The sequence below is a fragment of the Chelonus insularis genome, unplaced genomic scaffold (genome assembly GCF_013357705.1).
Source record: "Chelonus insularis isolate UGA/USDA-ARS -01 unplaced genomic scaffold, ASM1335770v1 contig_85_pilon, whole genome shotgun sequence".
Taxonomy (NCBI): domain Eukaryota; kingdom Metazoa; phylum Arthropoda; class Insecta; order Hymenoptera; family Braconidae; genus Chelonus; species Chelonus insularis.
This window is the reverse complement of record NW_023276773.1, coordinates 836,343-857,426: the sequence shown is the minus strand read 5'-3', so window position 1 is coordinate 857,426 and position 21,084 is coordinate 836,343. Positions and strand designations below refer to the sequence as shown.

The 21,084-nt window shown below is 28.1% G+C and overlaps 3 protein-coding genes across 4 annotated transcripts; 1 reads left to right on the top strand and 2 right to left on the bottom strand.

Moving 5' to 3' along the window:
* Nucleotides 1-8,322: 8,322 nt before the first annotated feature.
* LOC118071492 (uncharacterized) lies at nucleotides 8,323-11,295 on the bottom strand. The gene is made up of 4 exons (XM_035090665.1): nucleotides 11,018-11,295; nucleotides 9,820-9,893; nucleotides 9,095-9,277; nucleotides 8,323-8,880 (listed from the first exon to the last, which is right to left on the bottom strand). Exons 1-4 carry the CDS (start codon nucleotides 11,097-11,099, stop codon nucleotides 8,440-8,442), a joined length of 780 nt encoding a protein of 259 aa, XP_034946556.1. The 5' UTR covers nucleotides 11,100-11,295; the 3' UTR covers nucleotides 8,323-8,439.
* Nucleotides 11,296-12,281: 986 nt separating this feature from the next.
* Nucleotides 12,282-15,193, bottom strand: LOC118071459 (uncharacterized). The gene is made up of 5 exons (XM_035090629.1): nucleotides 15,029-15,193; nucleotides 14,282-14,370; nucleotides 14,058-14,219; nucleotides 12,517-12,673; nucleotides 12,282-12,437 (listed from the first exon to the last, which is right to left on the bottom strand). Exons 2-5 carry the CDS (start codon nucleotides 14,354-14,356, stop codon nucleotides 12,343-12,345), a joined length of 489 nt encoding a protein of 162 aa, XP_034946520.1. The 5' UTR covers nucleotides 14,357-14,370; nucleotides 15,029-15,193; the 3' UTR covers nucleotides 12,282-12,342.
* A 1,841-nt stretch (nucleotides 15,194-17,034) lies between these two features.
* LOC118071510 (uncharacterized) lies at nucleotides 17,035-21,084 on the top strand. 2 transcript variants are annotated; one of them, XR_004690896.1, is made up of 4 exons: nucleotides 17,035-17,807; nucleotides 17,867-18,365; nucleotides 18,442-20,111; nucleotides 20,841-21,084. XR_004690896.1 is itself a non-coding variant. In XM_035090702.1 (3 exons), exons 1-3 carry the CDS (start codon nucleotides 17,679-17,681, stop codon nucleotides 19,770-19,772), a joined length of 1,959 nt encoding a protein of 652 aa, XP_034946593.1. In that variant the 5' UTR covers nucleotides 17,035-17,678; the 3' UTR covers nucleotides 19,773-20,187. The 2 variants fall into 2 exon arrangements, 1 of the variants encoding a protein (XP_034946593.1); XM_035090702.1 differs by lacking the exon at nucleotides 20,841-21,084 and having other exon boundaries at nucleotides 18,442-20,187.

Below are 21,084 nucleotides of genomic sequence, written 5' to 3'. Positions count from 1 at the left end.
CTTATAATTAAAATACGGCATTCTTTAAAATTAAAGCTGATGGAATCTCTTTGTCTCCTTTGGAGCCTTAAGTGACACACGAGAATTAATCAAATACTTGAGCTTATTTTACAGTATTAGTTTTCCATTTAATATGTCATGATTGAGTCTTTTCGTAGAAGTGAAATAAGATCTAACTTAATTATGTGCCATCGAATAGGATGTACACACACCATAGTCAGTCCAACTGAACTAGCTTATCTTTGAAGTGTATTTGGACGAAGTATGTAAATCTCCAACACTCTAATCTGTTGGCTACATCACCCTTAGCTATTATTCATGAGTAGAAAGAATGCTCTGTTAAAACTTCCACTTTCTAAGGTCAAAAGTCTAGTTGTTTAGGCTGTGCGCCCTTCATTAGCCAATTATACACGGAGCGAAAATTCTTAGAATTGTTATTTCGATTTTCTAAGAAAAGTTCCCATGCTTTCTGGTAATCTGGGTGCAACTTATCGGCTGAGTAAATAATATCAAACGCAGTAGAAAAATTCCCATACCAATAAGGTAAAAATTACCATGCCAGTCTAGAAAAAATTTGTAATAATAATTTTTAATTATTTAATTTGTAATTATTTGCCTATAAATACAATCATTTTTTTGTGGTTTAAACGCAAACATATTACATATAATAACTTTGTATAAATGTAATTAATATTATTGGGTCAAAAGAGACGAATCAATGATACAATTAGTATTTACATTTATGAAGAATGCTGACAATTCTTGTAGATGAAATGATGACGCTAAATAAACCAGTCACTATGTTGTAGAACTTAGCACCGTACACCCATTCACTCTGAAGGTTATAGTACATTTCACACCTAGGGAGGGAAAGTAGTCTAGCTCAAACCACGTGTAAAATTACAACCCGAGCCGAAGGCGAGGGTAGTAAACACGTGGTTTAAGCTAGTCTAATTGTCTTCTCTAGGGCTGAATATGATTTTTCGTCATACCTGCGTGGAAAGTTCAACCCCTCTCCAATGGAAAAGTGAACTTTCCGTGCGGGTATGACGAAAAATAATTTTACTGTCGCGTACTTCGTAAACAAAATCTTATTTCTTTCTGTCCTAACACGTCTCGAAAAATAGCGGAAATGCACGAATGTTGTCCAGCTCTTTTTTTGTGTTTATTTACATAGGACCAAGTACATACCTGATACATGTGGCGGCCAATTACCAAAGTGCAGGGGAAAAATTCCCATGCCACATTATAAAATATATTAGATTTCAAGTAATTTTTATTCTATCCCATCAGAAAAAGTTTAAGAATCTCTTACAGACGAGGATGCTATGAAATTTTTTCCTATGCTGTGTTAAAAATGACTATTTGTCAATAAAGTTTTTCCTAATTTGTTTTAGAAAAATTTCATTTCTCGTCAGTTGCACTCGTTTTATAGTGACGAGCATGGGAATTTTTCTATGAAATTTTTTTCCGTGTAAGGTTGGTAAATTAATAGACATGGCTATTACAATTAATAAATACACGCACGTGGTAATTGAAAGTAAAACTAAAGTGTTAAAGTCTAAAAAAATTTATTGGCTAATAGATAGTAATTGTAATTAGTTTGCTATCAAGTAAATCACTTGCTTCTTGGGAATAACCTGTTGATAGGCCAACATTAGTCCATTTTGTGTATCGACTACGTTCAACAAGTGATCAATCACCTTAAAGTGAGGCTTCTTTAATTTTAACATTCTATTATTTGTGATACTATTTTTTAATTATTTCTGATTTTATTGTTGCGGTCGATAAGAGGTACTTAGAGAAATCGTCTAGACGCGTTTATTCTCAGAGCCGATCATTAGAGTCAATTGCACTTGTTTAAAGAGAGATTAAGTTATTTATATTGCTCAAAAGAAGCCAAGGAGTATTTTCAAAGAAAAATATATTTTGTCAAGACTGAGCAATTCGGGTAGAGTTTCGATTGGAAGACCTAACCGAAATATGAATAATTTGATTTAACTCTTATATAAGGTGATGCAAATTCAGGAGGGGACCAAGTTTGACGAATACAAGTAAGATTAAAAGCAAGATATATAGGCTAGTGAGGTAGCTGGCAGCCAGCGCATAACCGAAAGGTCCCGAGTTCAATTCCCGGTCTTGACAGAATATATTTTTCGCTGAGAATCGTCTTGGGCTACGGTTAGTTATGTTAAAAATTGGCAAAGATCTGCTATAATTATGAAGTTATCCAAAAATTCCACATCAGGTGATACCTAATTACTTTTGTACTTGTAAATAAAATGATTGGTTGATGACTGATGAATTAGATATGGAAAATAATTCACCAGTTGAAATCATTTGCTAGACACAACCTGTTTATGACGAATGGTAATCTGAATTTGAGACCAGATTGCCACTTGTCATGCACGACTATATTGGAGATGTTTCGGTGGAACCAAACAGCTGCATCAATACCGTTGATTCAGCATAAAGTGACACAGACTGTACTTTATTACTTGGCCTTTTTGTTCGTTGTGATACTCTGCATGAACAATATATGTACTCAGCTAAGTTTTAAGTCTCGCCAGTCTCTGGGATGCATAATTTAAACTTTTTACCATTACCATATTTGCGACTGGGAACCGTCTCGCAATATAAAATCTCAACTTATGAAAGTGAAGCGTCCAACAATATTAAATGAATAAATTAAGCTTGAACAAAACGAGAAAAAGTTATAGCAGGAAATTGACCTGTCTGGCACCCACTCCTTGATTTAAATAACTTTTTTATTTTTGCAATCTTCAATTAACAGTTCTATTGCTGAAAAATTTCCATTTATCAGTAACTTTATAAGAATATATATCCAATAACTGTTGGTTCATGTCACAGTAAGTCAACTAACACGGTATTGCGTTACAAGAGTTTTCCGAATTATACTGCAGACATGATATTCAGCTCTAAGTAGGATCGTTATAGATTATCTGAAGCCACCTGATAGTAATCATACCTAACTCATTTACGCCGAAACCTCGAGAAAAAGACATACTTATGGGCTCCATCAATTTTATTCTGTCGGAAGTTAAAATCTTGCAATAGAGATGTTATCCTGCAAATGGTCGTATAGTAAGTATATGTAAGGAGAAAGAGAGGTGAGGTGAATGGAAGAGCAAAAACGTATAACTTTGTGTTATATTTCCATTGCACGTTTAAAACAGCACGAATGTGTCCATTTTAAATAACACGCATTATGTCCATTTACCAGAAACTTCTTTACACACTTCAAATGATTACGTGCTTGGATTTGCAATAGTTTACAGTTCAAGATAAACACTATAGGAACATTTATTGCCGAAAATGTAGCCGATTATTTTTAGGGGAGAGTGACTTAATTTTGGAGTAAAATGGAATAGGTGTCTAACAATGCAACGAAAAGCATGAAGATCCTCTCAATGACAATTGGATAAAATGTGACAAATTTAATCTATGGAGTGCTGTGGGGTAATCTCGGACACCAAGATTTTGTTTATTTATAAATATTTAATTTTTTATTGAAAATTCATCAACGTTGACTGTAAAATCTTAAGCTTTATGAGTTCAAGTAAACTTTCCATAATAAAACATGCTCATAACTTTAACTACTTTTGTTTTATTGCAGTTCTCCCTTGGACGTTCACAATTGGCTTACTCTCTCCTATGTCTGAAAATAGTATATTTAAGATATCTGAATGAATTCTCATTTCGAGGATGAAATAGTCTTATACACTACGAGGAGTAGATATAGCATTACATCTTAAAACAGATTATTTGAAGCTAAGAGACAAAAAAAAAGAAGCGTCTTCGATTTCGATGTCTGATATTTATTCGTATAATTATATTTTTGAAACAACGTTCCTGAAAATTGGAAGTCCTTTGAGGATTAAGGTAAGTTAAGTCGTGATTCTTTCTTATAAAGTGAGATATTTCAAAATGTGTAATGCATTAGCAACTTTTAGAAATATTTATACCTTTACAAACTTAATATTAACACTGAATCATAGATTAGCATGTATAATACAAAGATTTTGCAGTTTATTATGAAAGTTCAAATATTGATGTGTAAAATTGAAATGAACAGCTAGCCCTTAAAATGATGCTTTTTATCTCGAGATTATCCCCTTTTTCTTTATAATTTGTCTAGAGATACTGGATATTGCTTAATAAAAATATTATAGAGTCTTTTGTTGTATCCCAAACTGAAGTTGATTGACTTTTTACCGAAACATTTTACGTGGAAATTGTTTTTATACGCTAAAACAAGTTTGACCCAGCCATTTACTTTATATAATTTCGGCTCTGCCGAAATTGAGAAGATTAGCAACATAATTTAACATTCTTAGGCTTTTTCTTATCACTAAATTTTGGTAACCACACGAGGAAAACCAAGTGGGGTTTTATAAGATTTCCTAATCCTTCAAATATTGAACTCCATTATGAGTTTGTATTTAATAAAAATTTGAGCGACTAAACGTCAGCTTCAAATAAACAGTCCATTTGGTCGTTAGACTGGACTTTTACCAAGTGTGCATCCTCGCAACTGATAACCTAATAGCTGTTATTAATTTATTGAAGGATTTTCTAAAACATTTTGTCCTTTTTTTGTCTGGAGATTCCTTTAAATTTATTATTTGATATCATTTTTCCGTCCTTGAGTGACATCTCATCTATCATTTGCTCTAATTAATACAAAATGTACACCGATAAAATAACCCATTCTATTGTCTCAAGATTCGGCTTCATTGCAAGACAAGAGTTCGGTTTCTGCAATAGATTGTTTTCGGCTTTTTCATTAACATTTTCTCATTTCGTGTGTATTGTGAACAAATAATGTTATCTCCGGACCAATTTCACTCGATACCCAGCTGCACAACAACTTCTGATCAGGTTTGCAAAATATTTGTAAATAACAATATAATAGACATCGGATGGCGTTTGCAGAAAAAATCCATTTGCAGTCTTTGTATTGAAAGAAAATTGTAAAATTAAAGAAGAGGATATACTGAGGAGTTTTTATTGCCCAATCCTGATGTAGTGTTGTAGCCTAATCACGAGAATAATAAATATCATCACACCTTTTAAATTAAGGCATTGTTTGACAAAAACATGGAATAAAATTTTCGGTTCTAATTGGACCCGAATTCTCGGTTAGACTTTAAGGACGTCAAATCTCTGATTGGATGATTTCGTCCTCTTTTTTAAAAATTCCACGGATACTAACTTCTCAGACGACTTACTCCAATGATATGGATCACCGATTATTAATATAGCCGAATAGACATTGTGATTTGATGTACCAAGGGACTATTGAAATTGTTATGATAAATTTGATGCTTGATTAAGGTCTCATGAGAGCCCAACAATAGCTTTTATTTACGAGTAGCATATTATCGGCCGATCTGAGGTTTAAAACACTATTGACTGATCTAACATTTAATGTGAAAATAGCTAGATAAAAATATCTGACAACTTACATTCCCAAAAATGAATTTAATTTATCTAGACTTTTCAATTTTGTGTACCTAAAGTCTTAAAGCGTGTAAAACTAATTCAATAAAAACTCTCAATCTTTATTATAAGTTGTTGACGTCATATCAATAAGTGTATTGATAATTTTATGCCGAAATATTTTTTGTTTGGCAAAGATGTTAAGTCACAGTCGAGTTTCCGATCACTAGGGACGAAGAGTAGTACTGTATCTACATTTTAATGTTAGTATAAATGACAAATATAAACACAAATGCAATTAAGTCTTTCGCAGTATCAAAGATGGAGCGACTTGTTTATCACCAACTTAATTTCGGTTCATCCAATTTAGAAGATAGAATGGTCTTTTATGTAACCAATGTATCTCTCTTTAGTTTCCCAAATTAAATAAAAGTTTAAGTTTGCGGCTCGGTAGAAACAAACGGTACTTAAACAGTGCGAAGAAGGTAAAAGATAATTAAAAATCATGAAATATTTGGTAGCTCAAACATAAATAGAGATCGACGCCGCGCATAGCCAAAGACCATAGAGAGTAGAATGATGAAACTTAAGAGCAATTAGAGAGATTAATTAAAAAGAAAAAGTCAACAAGTCTATTATAAGATTCCTGATCGAAAGGAACTTAATCCATTTTCGGCAAAAATTATTAAAACAGACCACTTTTTAGATAGTTTTTTTCTTTTTAGTACAAACAAACAGATCCAATATTTTCATTTCAAGATAAACAACGCAGTTATCGATCCAAGTACTACCCAAAGTTTAAGATGCTTTAATTTGATACCACTTAATAATGTCTCCACTATTGTAAAAACAATGGTCTATTTTTGGCCGAAATTAGCTTTACCGATTTTTTCTTGTGTTGTTTATTCAGTGATCGATTCTGGCATTGAACCTGTCACAAACCTAATTGATTCCTTCATGAGTCCATAACACATTCTATTTTTTTTAAGCTCATAAATTTGATTTCATTAAAATTTTCATGAAAACAATCATCAACTGTTTAATATTTAATTAAAATTCGATAACTTTGTATGGAGTTGATTTTCGTACTATGACTTCAATGTGAGGACGATGACTTCGTATTCGACAGCTGCATAGAGCCGAATTTTCATTTATGAAATTCCAAATTCAATGGAATCTGGAGTCTATTTATTGTTACTTAGTAATTAATGACTCTAAGATTTTTGTGTTTTTAATTGTACTGGCTGATAGGTAAACAATAGGGGATTTATGACTTCAATTCCCATGAAACAATCTTAAATTTGAAAAGCCTTTTTCAATATAATTCATTTTTAAATAATCCTGTTAAATTACTTCGAATTGCATTCGTGAATGTATTTATAATTAATAAGAAACAATTTATACTCTAATATTACATTAAAGGTTCAGATTTAGGCTTTTTTAATTTTCCGACAGTTATGAAGGTTTTTCATCAGAAATATTTTTACAGTTTATCTGTAATTACTGGTATTCACTTGTGTCATGATTGTTTTTAATTTTGGAGATCAAATATCCGCCATTTTTTAAATTTAATTCGATCGACTCATATCTAAAAAACTGAAGAAAATTTGATCTAAGTAAATCTATGGATTCGACAGGATACTTGTGAACAAATTCGAATCTTCATTTTTTTTAAATTTATGTTTATATTTATTTCAGATATTAATTATTACCAAATTATTCATTTTTATAAACATGTATTTCACATCGATATAAATTACCCTGAGTCAATTAGTAACTATTTATGTTTATTGAACATTCATTACTGATATTAATAGTAATGTGAACACAAATTTGATTGTCAGTATACAATATATAATGATAAATATGCAAAAATCACACTCGAATTAATCTATATAAATGTTGATTGATGAAATTGATGAAAGTGAACATTATGAATCTACATACATCTTTATTTCTTAAAGGATTATATATATATAAATTAAAAATATTGTAAAGTAGTTGTATGTCATTCTAATTGTTTCATCAATTTGCATAATTTTGAATAATAAGATTCTTATCATTTGATTGAGATTTTGCATGTTCGTTTTATTTTAGCTTAATCCAATATTTTTACTCAACTTTTAGAAATTCTCAGGAGGAAATTTTAAGGAGGCCTGCACTGTAAATCCCCGTTTTTCAAAATGCTTTTTTTTAATGCGGATAAGTGTACTAAATATGACGTCACCCATTTGGTTAACATTGTAGTCACTTTTAACGCAGGTCTAAGTGTCTAAAAAGTGACTACAACGTTAATCAAATGGGTGACGTCTGGGATTTACAGTGTGGAGAAGTGTATAAGTACACTAAGTACACTCGTATTCATTATTGCCTTTCATGTACCATGTGAGGAATTACCAATTGGAATAGATTTTTTTTTTAAATAAAGTTTTCAATCATAAATTTTTTAAACATGGGTCGTATTTGAAATTGAAAATAAATAATTGGTGTTTTCTTTTTCATAAACATGAACCAATTAGTTTATGGTTAAGACTAGTGCACGCAGAGAAATGTATAGTAAAAATTACCCTGAATTTTATAGTAATTTGGTGACACTGCAGGGTGAGGATAAAAATTACTATACACATTATAAAAATTACTAAACTGCATAGTAATTTTTAAAATAAAATTCGAGTAAAAATTACTATGCAGTTTAGTAACTTTTACAATGTGCACAGTAATTTTTATAATGTGTATAGTAATTTTCACCCTTACCCTGCAGTATCACCAAATTACTATAAAATTCAGGGTAATTTTTACTATACATTTCTCTGCGTGTGTACATGAGACATCTTATTTCTTCCTTCGAATTTTTCCTGTCATTTTGAATGAACTATTCAATTTAAATCATATTGATTAGTCACATGTACTTTACAATATTATACCTTAATCATCAAATTCACATCAGTATACTTAAGACAAAAGATCCCGATTCATTTATGACTCAGTGATACAACTTTCTTCTGTATCATTATCACGTTGTCTTTTACGAATCGACATCTCAGGATTTTTAGATACATCATCTGATGTCGTATTTTGTTGAATCGTTGAACTCTTGTCCTCTTCTGTATTTATTTTATCTTTTTCTCCATTTATTTTGTCTTCTTCTCCTTTTATCTTATCTTTTTCTGCCTTTATTTTTTCTTCTTCTTCATACATTTTTTCTTCTTCCTCAGCCATAAAATGATCAACTACTTGTAAGAATATCATGTTCATAACTGATGAAATGACAACTTCAAGAATATATTTGTGCATTTCGCCATTTCTTCGTATTGGGTAAAAATAAAGTATTAATGTAAATATCACATATGTAGGACCCATTGCAAAACCATTTGCATATCCAAAAATTAGAAGTCGTTTTGTCCACTCAATCTTTGACTGCAAAACAGAATGAAATAAAATTAATTTGCATTTTTTCTTTTCCATTTACTGTAAATCACACATTAAAAAGTGTTTTAATATCACGTAACACATTCGATAAATATAGTAGTCAATTTAAATGCACTCATAAGTGTTTAAAACATTCAATTATCATTGGAGTCACGTTTTAAATAATGTTGTATTTATTGATATTGATATTATTTTTACTCACCTTGTAAGCTTCATAAACAAATATCAGAGCCACTATAATTGAACATACTGCATTCATAATTGCTGCGTGAAAAAAACCCGATACAACATCCATCTTCACGAAATCATCTTCCTCTCCCCATTCAGAAGCCGTTATGTATCCAGGACATAGGCAAAGTAATATAATCAATCCTATACACATTATCTGTAAATAATAATAACAATAACATTATCCAAGCGTTGAAAGTTAGTAATTAATTAAATATTCCTTATTATTATTTTTTATGATTAATTTTTATCGGTTAGCCATTTTATAATAACTTTTCGGTCGGTAAAAAAGTCTAGCGAGTTCTAGATACAGACGGAAACTATATTATCAACAAATCCTGTATCGATAACAACTTACGTTTACTTGAAAAAGGTGTCTGTATTGCAAGACTTTCTTACCAATCCAATATTATAAAGTTGTACTTTTTTTTTAAATAATAAATTATTAATGTCTAGATGATGTCGCTAATTATGAATTAGTAGTAATTAATGTTTTAATATATTTATTTCTGGGTTCAATGTTACAAACTATACCCATTGACGCTGAATTACTTTATTCTCTTTTACAAATAGAATCGAATAGGAGATTAATTAATTTTGTTTGATTATCAAACATTGAATAACTTCAAAAATACATAAATGTTAATTAATTTTATTAATATAATTCGACAATGAAAATTTTAAAGTAATTATACTTACCACATTGATAATTCCCGTGTAACATATTAACTTGCGTAAAGGCACACGTCCTCTTAGAATCAGATCAACCACAACTAAAAATAAATAACAGAAAAAATTAGAGGATAATTATTCATGTTGTGTAAGGCAATTAAACCAGTAGGTCAATAGTTTCTTTCGGTTTATTATAAGATATGATTTTTCCTGATAATTACAATGGAATGTTACTAAAGATCTACTGGATTAGATACCTCTAATTTTATTAAAGTCGAACATAATAGAAAATTTCCAATATTTACAACCACACATAATACATACATATATAATAAAAGATGTTGGTGGATTTATGAGTTTTCTGCACGGAGGAAATATTATGGGAAGGTGGGGTAAAGTGAAACACGTAAGTCAATAAATGAACCATAATATTAACAAATGTTAATAATTTTTAATGCATTAATAAATTGAAAAATTCATAAACAAAAAGTGCAATAGAGGTTTTCAAATTTACTCCAATAAATTAGTACATTTTCTCGAGGGTTTCACTTTGCCCGTGTGGTTCACATCACCCTCCCTTCCCCTATATTTTTTTTTCTACAGATTCAAACGAAATTTTACTATAGGATGTAATAATATCTGGCCAGTTTCAACTTAAATTTGATTATTGATTTTCAAATAAGAAAAATAAAAATGTATGAAGAAATGGATGTTCGGCCATTGAACTTTTTACGGTGGTTTATAGTATTTTCAAGCTCAGATCAATGGAAAATTTTTTCTTTACTTGTATATAACCAACCCGTAACAGAATTTACTATAGTCTTTAGCAAAAATTCATAATGACCAAAGAGTTTTTTAAGTGGTATTTCATCAAATTTACTGAAACTTAGGAGATAGTCTGCTAGTACTACAAATCCATAATAATTTTTTATACAATAATTTTTCCGACTGCTAATCAATAAAACGTCTCCAATAATGACTATGAATATCGATTATTTCCAAGATCTCAAGCATCAAAAAATATTTTTTATTTTTCTGAAATAAAAATCACATTATTTCAAACAAAAAAAATATAATATTTTTACCAAACTTTTCAAAATGCTTCATAAATACTTAAACTTATCCAAGCAAATCAATAATTTCACAAAAATTAATAGCTTAAATTAAATCATCAAAAATAATTATATTAAAAATATAAATATTAAAAAATAATTATAATTCTTACGTGGTGCTTCCCTGTCTATAGTGAAGACAGTTTTTAAAATCCACCACATACCAAAAAATAATTTATCGATTAATGAAAACATTTTGATGAATCACACCACAAACACTTGCTTCAAGCTATGATGCACTTCTGGCCCAAAATTGATGTTACAATGTTGTTTTCTTATTTAGTTCAAAAGCTGCGTCAACATCTACCAAATTTTGATGTGCGTACGCAGCTCATTAATCATTGCGTTTAAACTTTATCAAGTTTGTACGTCCTTTGAATTTTCAAATTATCCAATTACTTAAAAAACAAAATGTATACAATTACTTTTCAATTACATTTTTATGATTATTTATATCAATTTTCATCTAAATAGTAATATTCATAATTTTAATTAAAGCTTCTATTTATATTAAAATAAATTTAATATTTTATCAGAGTCATTCATATTATTTTTAAATCAATGCCACAGCTGCCTAATTTTTAAAAATCCATATTTTGCCAAAATTATATTTAACTGTGCAAATAATCATTATCCTGTTAATTCTTAAGTACTATCATACTAATATTTTACAATAATAAATAATTTTTATTTCTTTATTATAAATTTCTACTTAATGCAACTGACCTAAAATATTTTTTATTGATTTGCTGATAAATTTGGTTTTGTAATTACTGAGTCACCACGTCAATTTCGAAAGTGAGTAGTAAATTAATCTTTGATTTATCATGATATCACATAAAAACTAGAACATTTATTAAAATAAATCTTATAAAAATGATTGATTATTATACATTAATTCCTTCATTATCATTTTATAAATTAAATATTCTTTCTTATTTAATTTTAAGTATACTCACTTTAAATCTAATTACACTAGCTAAATTATTGTTATTATATCAATAACAATATTAATTAGTAATTAATATATATTTATATGTATCGATAACTATTGGATTATTATTATTATTATAATTATTTAAAAATAATTCATTAATTTTAAATATGGCATGTGCAATATAAATAAACTCCAGATGTTTAAAACAGTGAATGCAATAATATCAGTTAAGAAATTGAATGTAAGTAAAAATGTCTCATATAAATTATTCATGGATAAAATTGTAATGGAAAATAATTATTTATGTTAAAATTTAATGGATTAGTAATCTGATAAGAATTAAAATATCCTTTTGAATATTAATCAATAAAGTTGAAACTCAAAATTGAAAAGAAGGAAAAAAATAAAGGAAATAAAAAAAAATAGTCTTGCCTGTAGAAAAAGTTAAAAGAAAAATCAATTCAAGATTTTTTTTAACTTGAAATAAAATTATATTCGTGGTTATTCTATTGGTTCATAATCAGCTCTACGATCTGCTTGATTTAATAACTCTTGATAATAATGATGAATTATCAGTAAAAAAGAAGATTGGATAACTGGAAGAAAAAAAATGATTTAATTACCAAATATGGAATTTAACATTATCTGTAAAGTAAAATAAAAATGTCTTCTTACTTGGAATTATAACAAATTCAACACCAGTCCACAATACATCCTCTGATGATCCTGAGGATGTACTTGCCATTATGATAAATGTTATACACACAGGCAAGAAGAATACCCATTGCGTGAACCCAATCCATAAAAAGGCTAGTATTAATTTGGAGTTCATCTGCCAAGTAAAATTAAATAAAATCAATTCTCTTTTTGCTTCTTTTAATTGATTGAATATTAAGTTGGAAAGAAAATAGTGAAACACTTTCACACTTTATATCTTCTAGAAGCTATAAAATAATTATTTTTCAATTAATTTTATTAATATTTAATATTATTTTGAATAATTTTATTTCAATTAATTTTTAATTTAATCAATAATTAACCCAATAACAAGAAATGATAACAATTGTAATAATAATAAGAACGACAATCATTTGTTATTTTTTTTCAACTAAATATCTATTTGAAATTAATAATTAGTTTTCATAAAATTCATCAAAAAAATGTTTGTGTAAATTCATTTTTAGATCAATAAAATGTTTGAATAAAATTTGATAAGTAGAAATAGACATCTTTTTGGATATTTATAAGACAACTTTAAAAATATCAAATAGAAAATGGACATTTTTTCATCTGAACCCAAAAGATGTTTTCGAAAGCTTCTTTTTAGTTGGGTTACTGTATATTGTAAATTATTATTGATTTTAAGTTGTATAAGGGTCGTCGGTGGTTCATCCATTTTGTTGTAGGGTGCTTTTCTTTTAGGGGCACAATAAAACACTGTATTACACAGTATGTTATAGAACCTAAATAGAATTTTTTGTTTTTGTTCAAAGTATAAACATTGAAGGATAGAAAAATAAGTCGTTCATTTATGACTTTATGTATCAATAAAATGAAATAAAAATGCATTAATTGTAAATTCATGATTAGTACATAATTGTGTCTTTGAATGGAACGTTTATGTTGGACACAGTGTCTCATTATTTTTATTATTATTATTATTATTATTATTATTATTATTTATGTAGAATTCGTCAATTATCAACAAAAATAATAATAAAATTAAAAATTGCTCCAGCAGTTTCACTACTTTCTTGTGAACTTAATTACAATTTTACTTTATTTTTCTTCACTTTAAAATGTCCCAATTGAAATTAATTTTTTCTTCAAACTTTTTTTATTCTAAATCAAAATTAAAGATTATTAGAAAATAAAAGAGTTCTTTTAAAGAAAATAATTGATTTGCTATTTAGAACTCGAGTTATTCGAAATCAATGTTCATTCTTTTCTCGATTTAAATCAATAATAATTGAATACTAGACTACATTTTTTATCATTCATTCAAAAACGGTTCTTTAAATTTTAATTAAAAAAATACTTTTCCTGAAAAAAATAAATTATTATTAATAATTCCAGTCTAAATTCTCATATAAAATAGGAATATATACCTTCTTTTGTGAATCTTCTTCTGTTTTTTATATTTAATAAGAAATATTAATTTTTTTCGAAAGGCTCTGAGTCTTTTTTTTCAGTACAGCCCGGAGCAATGAAAATACCTTAATAATTGCGATTATTAATAGTGTTGACACGACAACCGTCAATACTGAGAAGATGTAAATACATTGTCTTTGAAAAGACCGGACATGATCAGAATGATAGCCTAGATGTGATGTTTCATCAGCTTTTGGAGCACATATCAGTACAGCTAATGATAAGACCTTCAAATAAAAATAATGATTACATTTTTAAAATGAATGATTGAAATTATAAATCAACTTACCAGATTAATGATTCCAAAGATCAATGATCCTTTCTTCAGAGAAATACAAAGGCAAATACAGCAGCAATCAAACATCTTGAAACTATCACCTTGAAAATAAATGATAAATACTATTTAATAATTATTTATTATTTAACAATAAAACCAGTCGATAAACAATCTTTTTTGTTCATTTTATAATTATTTCATTTCTGTTGATGGAATGAACCGTGACTGCAGATTTAGAATATAACCAATCAATTCTCTGCATCAACTGTATGTGTATTAACATAATACCCTTATTTATTATCTGGGTAGTATCAAATTACTGGATGATTTGATACATATTGAGATTCTTCAAACCTATCGACTATACGTCCAAATCATTTCGTTATCTTTAGGTCCAATTTAATTCAACATTAAACACGAATCTATCAATGCTAATCAGATTTACGATCTTTCGTGTTATTTTAACATATTATTTTCTCTTAATTAACATTTAAAATTTTAACAATCGCAATCTTCAAAAACATCTCCAATGATTCCAAATGAAGAATGAGCTTTTTATGGAATCTCGAGAAAAAATCATGAATAATTATTAATAAAATAAACTTTGTAGAATATTTTCACATTAAATGACTTTGTTTTTGTGCTAAATAACAATATTATAATCAAAACAATCATAAAATGTAACGGTTAAACAAAAAAAAGCCGGTAGTTTATACTGAATTATTAAAAACAAATAAATTAATTGATGATAAGTCTTACTTTTTTGAGGTTAATAATTAAAAAAAAATAAAAAAGTTTTAATTAACAGGGTATAAATAATTGTAAATTTGATAATAAACAATTAAATGCTAATAAATCACGACAAAAGCACTTGTTGCACACTTAATACTGGTTGGTGGACTCAAATTACCGCGAAACGCCATCTTGCAACCTTCTGTTCAAACGATGCGCGCACTTGATGAAAATTGGCAACTGGATGATTCGATTTGGTGGGGCATCAGTTATCAAAATAAATAGTTTTATAATTCAATAGACATGCAAGTCAGAGAGATGTGAATTATAGAAATGTAATAAAAGCTTATTAGTGGGGATAATGAAATCACCGAAACTTTTGAGAAATGTTTTTCATAGTTCAACACAACCTTTGTATGACAACACCTGAAGTCTTGTCGACTGTTGAACGATTTCATCACAATTAAGACCATTAATCTCAAATATACATTCCATCTAATTGATAAATTAATTAATATTTAATTGAAATCATCAAAAGTTGAAGTAAACAATAAAAATTATTTTTGAGGTTAGTCATTGTAAATAAGAAATAATGGAGTCTCTAAAAAACATTCAATTCTTCATTGATGATAAAGAAAAAGCACCACGTGATTGTCTATTCGATTTCAATAATAGTATGCTGATTTATAATATGGAAGTGGAAAGTGATTATTTGGAGAAACATGACGGACATTTTCATTTCACTGCTCAATTTAGTGAACATATTATCTGTGATGTTAAATTGCATAGGAAATTTATCAGCATTGTCTCCACCATGGATTGCCATTCCATTTTATTTGATGGATTTTTATGCTCGGAAAATAATAGAGAACAAGTTAAGCCAATTTTCTTGAAGTCACTTCAAAAAATAAAAGAACTGATGGATGATCAAACCAAATGTGCTGAAGAAGGAGATCTTGTAATTGAGTTTGATATTTACAAATGTCAATGTAATTATCAAAGTTGTATGACTTATCAAGATCCTGATAAAAAGCTGCAGCAAAGTGATTCAGATGCTGGATTTTTTGAAGCCCCATACATTGATAAATCTAAATCGGGACCAACTGGTTGCGAAAGAGCAGAAAGAATTTTGAGTGGAAAAATTAAATTTATTATTACCAATCAAATTGAAGAGAAAATATATGATTTTTTTATGTAAACTTATTCTTTTATATTTTTGTTTATCTTTCTTTTTGTCATGAATAAAATGTAAGTAAAGTTGGAAATGATTTTGAATTTTTATTTATGTAGAAATTATTACTTTGGTCTCTTTATAATAATTTTCTTTTGCTTTTTAGATTCTTTATTTACTCAGTGTAATTAATATCAAAATTTATTATTATAAATTGTAAATTATTAAAAGAATGAATTGTCTTTGATGAACTCATGGTACTCTTGGTGATGCATCAATTGCTCTCTATTGAGTCTTATTTTTCAATTCTTGATAATTAGCATCAACTACTGACGTTAAGTAACCATTAAAAACTGAAATAATGATTATAATGAATAATGAATAATGAATAATAGTAACAAGAACAAATATTTATTAAAATTGATAAATAATTTCAATCAATAGTTGCAATTAATTATTTATTTAAGTTCTATTTAAAATATTTCTAAATAATTATTTTTCAATTTGTGCATAGAATTTTTAAAGTAATTAAATCAATAGATGGACAGACTGTCTAAATTAAAATGCAAAAATAATATCAATGAAGGTTTAAATTTTTAATTAAAAAAAAGGAATAAATAAAATGCAAAAAAATATTTTTTATTTTTAAGTAAATAAAAATGATCTTCAATATTTTGTCATAATTGTTATTTAATTACTATGGTTTTAATTATTCTAGTATTTAAAAAAAAAAGAACTTTACTACTTCAATAAAATTACAATTATTTTTAATAAATAATTAAATTAATCAATTTTTCTTTAAATCAACTAAATAATTAATTGCAACTATTTAATATTAATCAATTTATTTTAATAAATATATTCCTTAAATAACAATCAAATATCTTACTCAAAAATGTTAGAAGATTACTCAAGATTGTTATTAAAAGAAAAAAAACAAAAAAAGGAGAAAGGAAAAATCGTCAAACAAGTATGAAATCCAATGCATAATTATAGGAAGATGAGCATGCAGTTCATCTGCAAAATAAAATTTATTAAAGGAATATGACTTGTTGGTATTAGAAAATTGTGAAAATTAAATACAATGTTTCATTTGTGCATGACAATAAGAGGCAAGAAAATTTAACTCCATGGCCAATCTATTAAAGTATTTAACTCCATGCAGGAGATAATGTTTCTGATAGATCAACTGGTGTTTAAACAATCTCTAATACCTTAACAACATGATTATTATAATCATGATAGAAAAAAATGACAAATACTGGCCATGCACGTGGAAATTACATATAATATTTCAGCGAATAAAATTATATTGGCTAGAGCAGAAAAATTTCCTTGGAAATAATTACTTGGGTGCTAATTGATATATTTTTCTGATAAAATGTAAATAATCTATTATTTAAATAATATTTTTTCCACCTATAATATGGATCGATAAAGAAAAAAAACGATGCACGTACGTAAACCGAATCAAATTGCAGTCAATGACAGACGTATTGAGAAGGAATGAAATTTGTATCAATAATAACGCAATTAATTATTTCAATGTTATTATTTTCCAATATATTTGGTGACAGTTCTAGGATCCTACCCAACTCATCATGGAAAAATTTAACTCTTACTGAAAGAATGTTGGTAAGAGTTTGTTAAAATATTTTCGTTGACATTTAATTCAATAATGCAAATATTTCTAGATTCTGTTACTTGGAATATGTAACCTTGGGTTTAAGAACACCATATACTATACTGGAAATCATTCGGATCTGACTGAAGATTTGTTGAAAATGTCATCTTCTAAAAATCCGAAATCCTGGATTCTTACATCCACCACAGGGTATACAAAATTTAGAAATCTAACAACTATTAATGGATATGTGATTGTATTCAGCGAATCTGAAGAATTGGTCAAAATAATATGGCGTATAATGCTAAATTGGCAATGTGTAAAAACTTGTAAAGTGATTTTTTTATCAAAAGTGCCACGATCTTGTGATCATGCACGTGATGCTATCGCGAGATTGGGACACGCATATTATGAGGTGATCTACTATATTTGTGATGACAAGAAATACGGTCCGATAGTTTTGACACAAGATAAATATCAAAATATTCAACAACCTTATTGGACCCATGTGTCGTGGAAAGTTGATTCTTTGTATCTTGGAAGTTTCTACTTGCGTAAATACAATATAGGTACTCTTTTCTATATTTTGACTATCCATTGTCTTCTTTCTTCCTATAAAAATAAATAATAATATTTCCGTTATAGATTTATGCCGTAACTTGAACTTTTATCGCCAAATGCCGTCAGAAAACATCGACATATTAGTAGGATGTCAAAGAAAGGTAACATCAGAGTCAGAAATGGTGCCAGACTTTATCTATCGTGAAGATATGAATAAATTAAAAACAGAGTTTCTACTCCCCTCAATTTTGCTTATTGGGAAAGTATTGAACATTACATTTGCAGCTTATATACAATCGTATTTATACAAAAAAGGCCATAATGCTGATAAATTATATCCACTACTATGGATTAAAACTCATGTCGATATAACGTCACATGGCCAAGCCTTAGTCTATAACAATTTGATTACATACCTGAATCCTGATTACTACGACACTTTTATTATTCTTTCTTTTAAATCAGCCGAAGCTACACCTCTTGAAAAAATATACAAGTTTTATGGAATTTGGACTTTAATATCACTGATTATGATTTTAATCATTACTTTTGTCGTGATATACTTGAAATCTCATAGGAATGCAGCTTCGGCGGCTTTCAATGTCCTTAGACTTCTGATAAACTCAGGAGTTGAAATTCCAATCAATACTTTATCACTGAAAATATTCTTTTGCATGATATTCTTGTATTTTACGGTAATTCATGCAACTTTCAGTGAAAATTTGCCGAGGTTTCTTACGATACCTGAAATCCATGACACCATAGACTCCCTTGAAGATCTATTGAATCCTCGAATTACAACGATTTATGATATAGGCTTCTATAATGATGATAATAAATTAACAAATGAAGTTATTAACAGAAAAAGAAAGTATCTTAGAGATCCTTATGATCTTATTCAGCACTTCATTGCAGATAAGACTTCAGTTTGTATAATAAACAAAAAGGATTCAGTATTTGTATTTAAATTGAAAGGTTTTCTAGGAAAAATTCATATGAGTAAAAATGAATTTGGAGACATTAAAGGTGGCCTTATAGTTCGACGTCGATTTTTCTTACAAGAACAGTTTCAATGGGCTACAACTTATCTATTTGATGTTGCTGTACATACATTATACAAAAAGGAACACTATAAAATTGAAAGATCAATCGAGAAACACCAAATTCTCTCACAAATAAATTTTCGAAAAATAACTCTTAATGATTTAAGATTTTCATTTATTTTTTTAATTATTGGAAATACCTTCGGACTTGTGTGTTTCTTTATTGAGCTTACAATTAGTAAAAAATATCATCGAAAAATTAGATTGTATTTTCTCAAAAAATATATGACATTTAAGAGAAAAAAAGCTCGCAATAATATTCGAAGAATTGTAGTCAAGCCGAAACCATTGAAGCCGGAATTAATTAATTAATTATTACAGATATAGATGGAATTTGATTTGATTGAATTGCTTCAATAAAAAACTCGATTGAGTTGAAACTTGGTATTTATTGATAGTCTGAAGTATTCAAGAATTATTTTCTGTTATTTTCATACACCAAAACAATGCACTTTGAAGTATTTTCTTGAATCTTGCTTCACTCTTTTTTATTCCGCCATTACTTCAATTGTTATTTTAATATATAAAATTGTCGAGCATGGTGTTTAATAATTTTACTAAAAATATCGACTTGGATGTGAACGAAGCTACTACTTCAATAATATGTTTCTAATGATAATAATGTTAAATAAAATGATATAAACTTTGCATGTAAGTGAATTGAATAAGATTTTGTAAGTAATTGTCAATTATAGAGGTGTGAAACAATAATAAATATTTTCTAGTGTTGTTAAAGTGGTAATTTATTGTATGATTATACACCTGCCATGTTTTGATAATTTATTATTCAATTTCCAAGATGTCAGTATTCTTTTAAATTATAAACACCAAATATAACCTTTAATTTGATAGTAATTTAAAAAAAAAATTCCGTTTTCATTAATTTAATTGGATTTAGACACCATTCAAGCCTTTTGTTGTCAACAATGGCAATTATTTGTTACTTTTTATCAACTAATACAATTCACTTTGCTGATAAAGGCTCATTATTTATTTATGTTGACAGGTGATCATCAAATAACGAACGAGCACAATTGTGCACAAACAACATTAAATACGTGCTAAAATACGTATTTGTAAACCATTAGTTTAAAAGTCATAATGAGCAAAAAATTCTACATACACATAACCTAGTAGATTAGCATCATTTCCATTAAAACATTCAAGTCTTTCCCACTTCAGTAATGTTCTAATTCTTGAGTGGATTAATTCTCAATTCACTCAAAATGAAATTAATTCCATCAATTAATTTTGTCATTCTTCTACTTAGTATAAAATGCATAGTTTCAATAAATTCTGGAATTATCATTCAAGAAAAAAAATCTAGCATTAGTTTGGTGTCAGAATCGATGGTTAATGTCATTAACAACTGCTTTTCAGCTAATTATCAGTTCATCATTACATATGGAGATGCTAATTATGAAGTGACTGATGCCATTGAACGATCTGAAATCACGACAAAAATAATTATTGGAGACCATGATGTGATGGAGAATAAAATCAAATATCTCCATGCTCACCAGCCGTTATTCTTAATCATTTCAACATCTCTCACTGATCTTGATCATTACCTGAACAATTTGAGGAACTTTGACTTGTGGAACATTCAACAACCATTTTTTAT

Excerpts from the sequence above, each read along its gene's own strand:
- LOC118071510 (XM_035090702.1), top strand. The coding sequence starts at position 17,679 with ATGAAATTTGTATCAATAATAACGCAATTAATTATTTCAATGTTATTA. Across the intron at positions 17,808-17,866 it reads CTCTTACTGAAAGAATGTTG|ATTCTGTTACTTGGAATATG; the intron begins GTAAGAGTTTGT and ends AAATATTTCTAG. Across the intron at positions 18,366-18,441 it reads CTTGCGTAAATACAATATAG|ATTTATGCCGTAACTTGAAC; the intron begins GTACTCTTTTCT and ends TTTCCGTTATAG.
- LOC118071459 (XM_035090629.1), bottom strand. The coding sequence starts at position 14,356 with ATGTTTGATTGCTGCTGTATTTGCCTTTGTATTTCTCTGAAGAAAGGA. Across the intron at positions 14,220-14,281 it reads TCTTTGGAATCATTAATCTG|GTCTTATCATTAGCTGTACT; the intron begins GTAAGTTGATTT and ends TTTTATTTGAAG. Across the intron at positions 12,438-12,516 it reads TGAATTTGTTATAATTCCAA|TTATCCAATCTTCTTTTTTA; the intron begins GTAAGAAGACAT and ends TTTTTCTTCCAG.
- LOC118071492 (XM_035090665.1), bottom strand. The coding sequence starts at position 11,099 with ATGTTTTCATTAATCGATAAATTATTTTTTGGTATGTGGTGGATTTTA. Across the intron at positions 9,278-9,819 it reads ACACGGGAATTATCAATGTG|ATAATGTGTATAGGATTGAT; the intron begins GTAAGTATAATT and ends TATTATTTACAG. Across the intron at positions 8,881-9,094 it reads TTGTTTATGAAGCTTACAAG|TCAAAGATTGAGTGGACAAA; the intron begins GTGAGTAAAAAT and ends TCTGTTTTGCAG.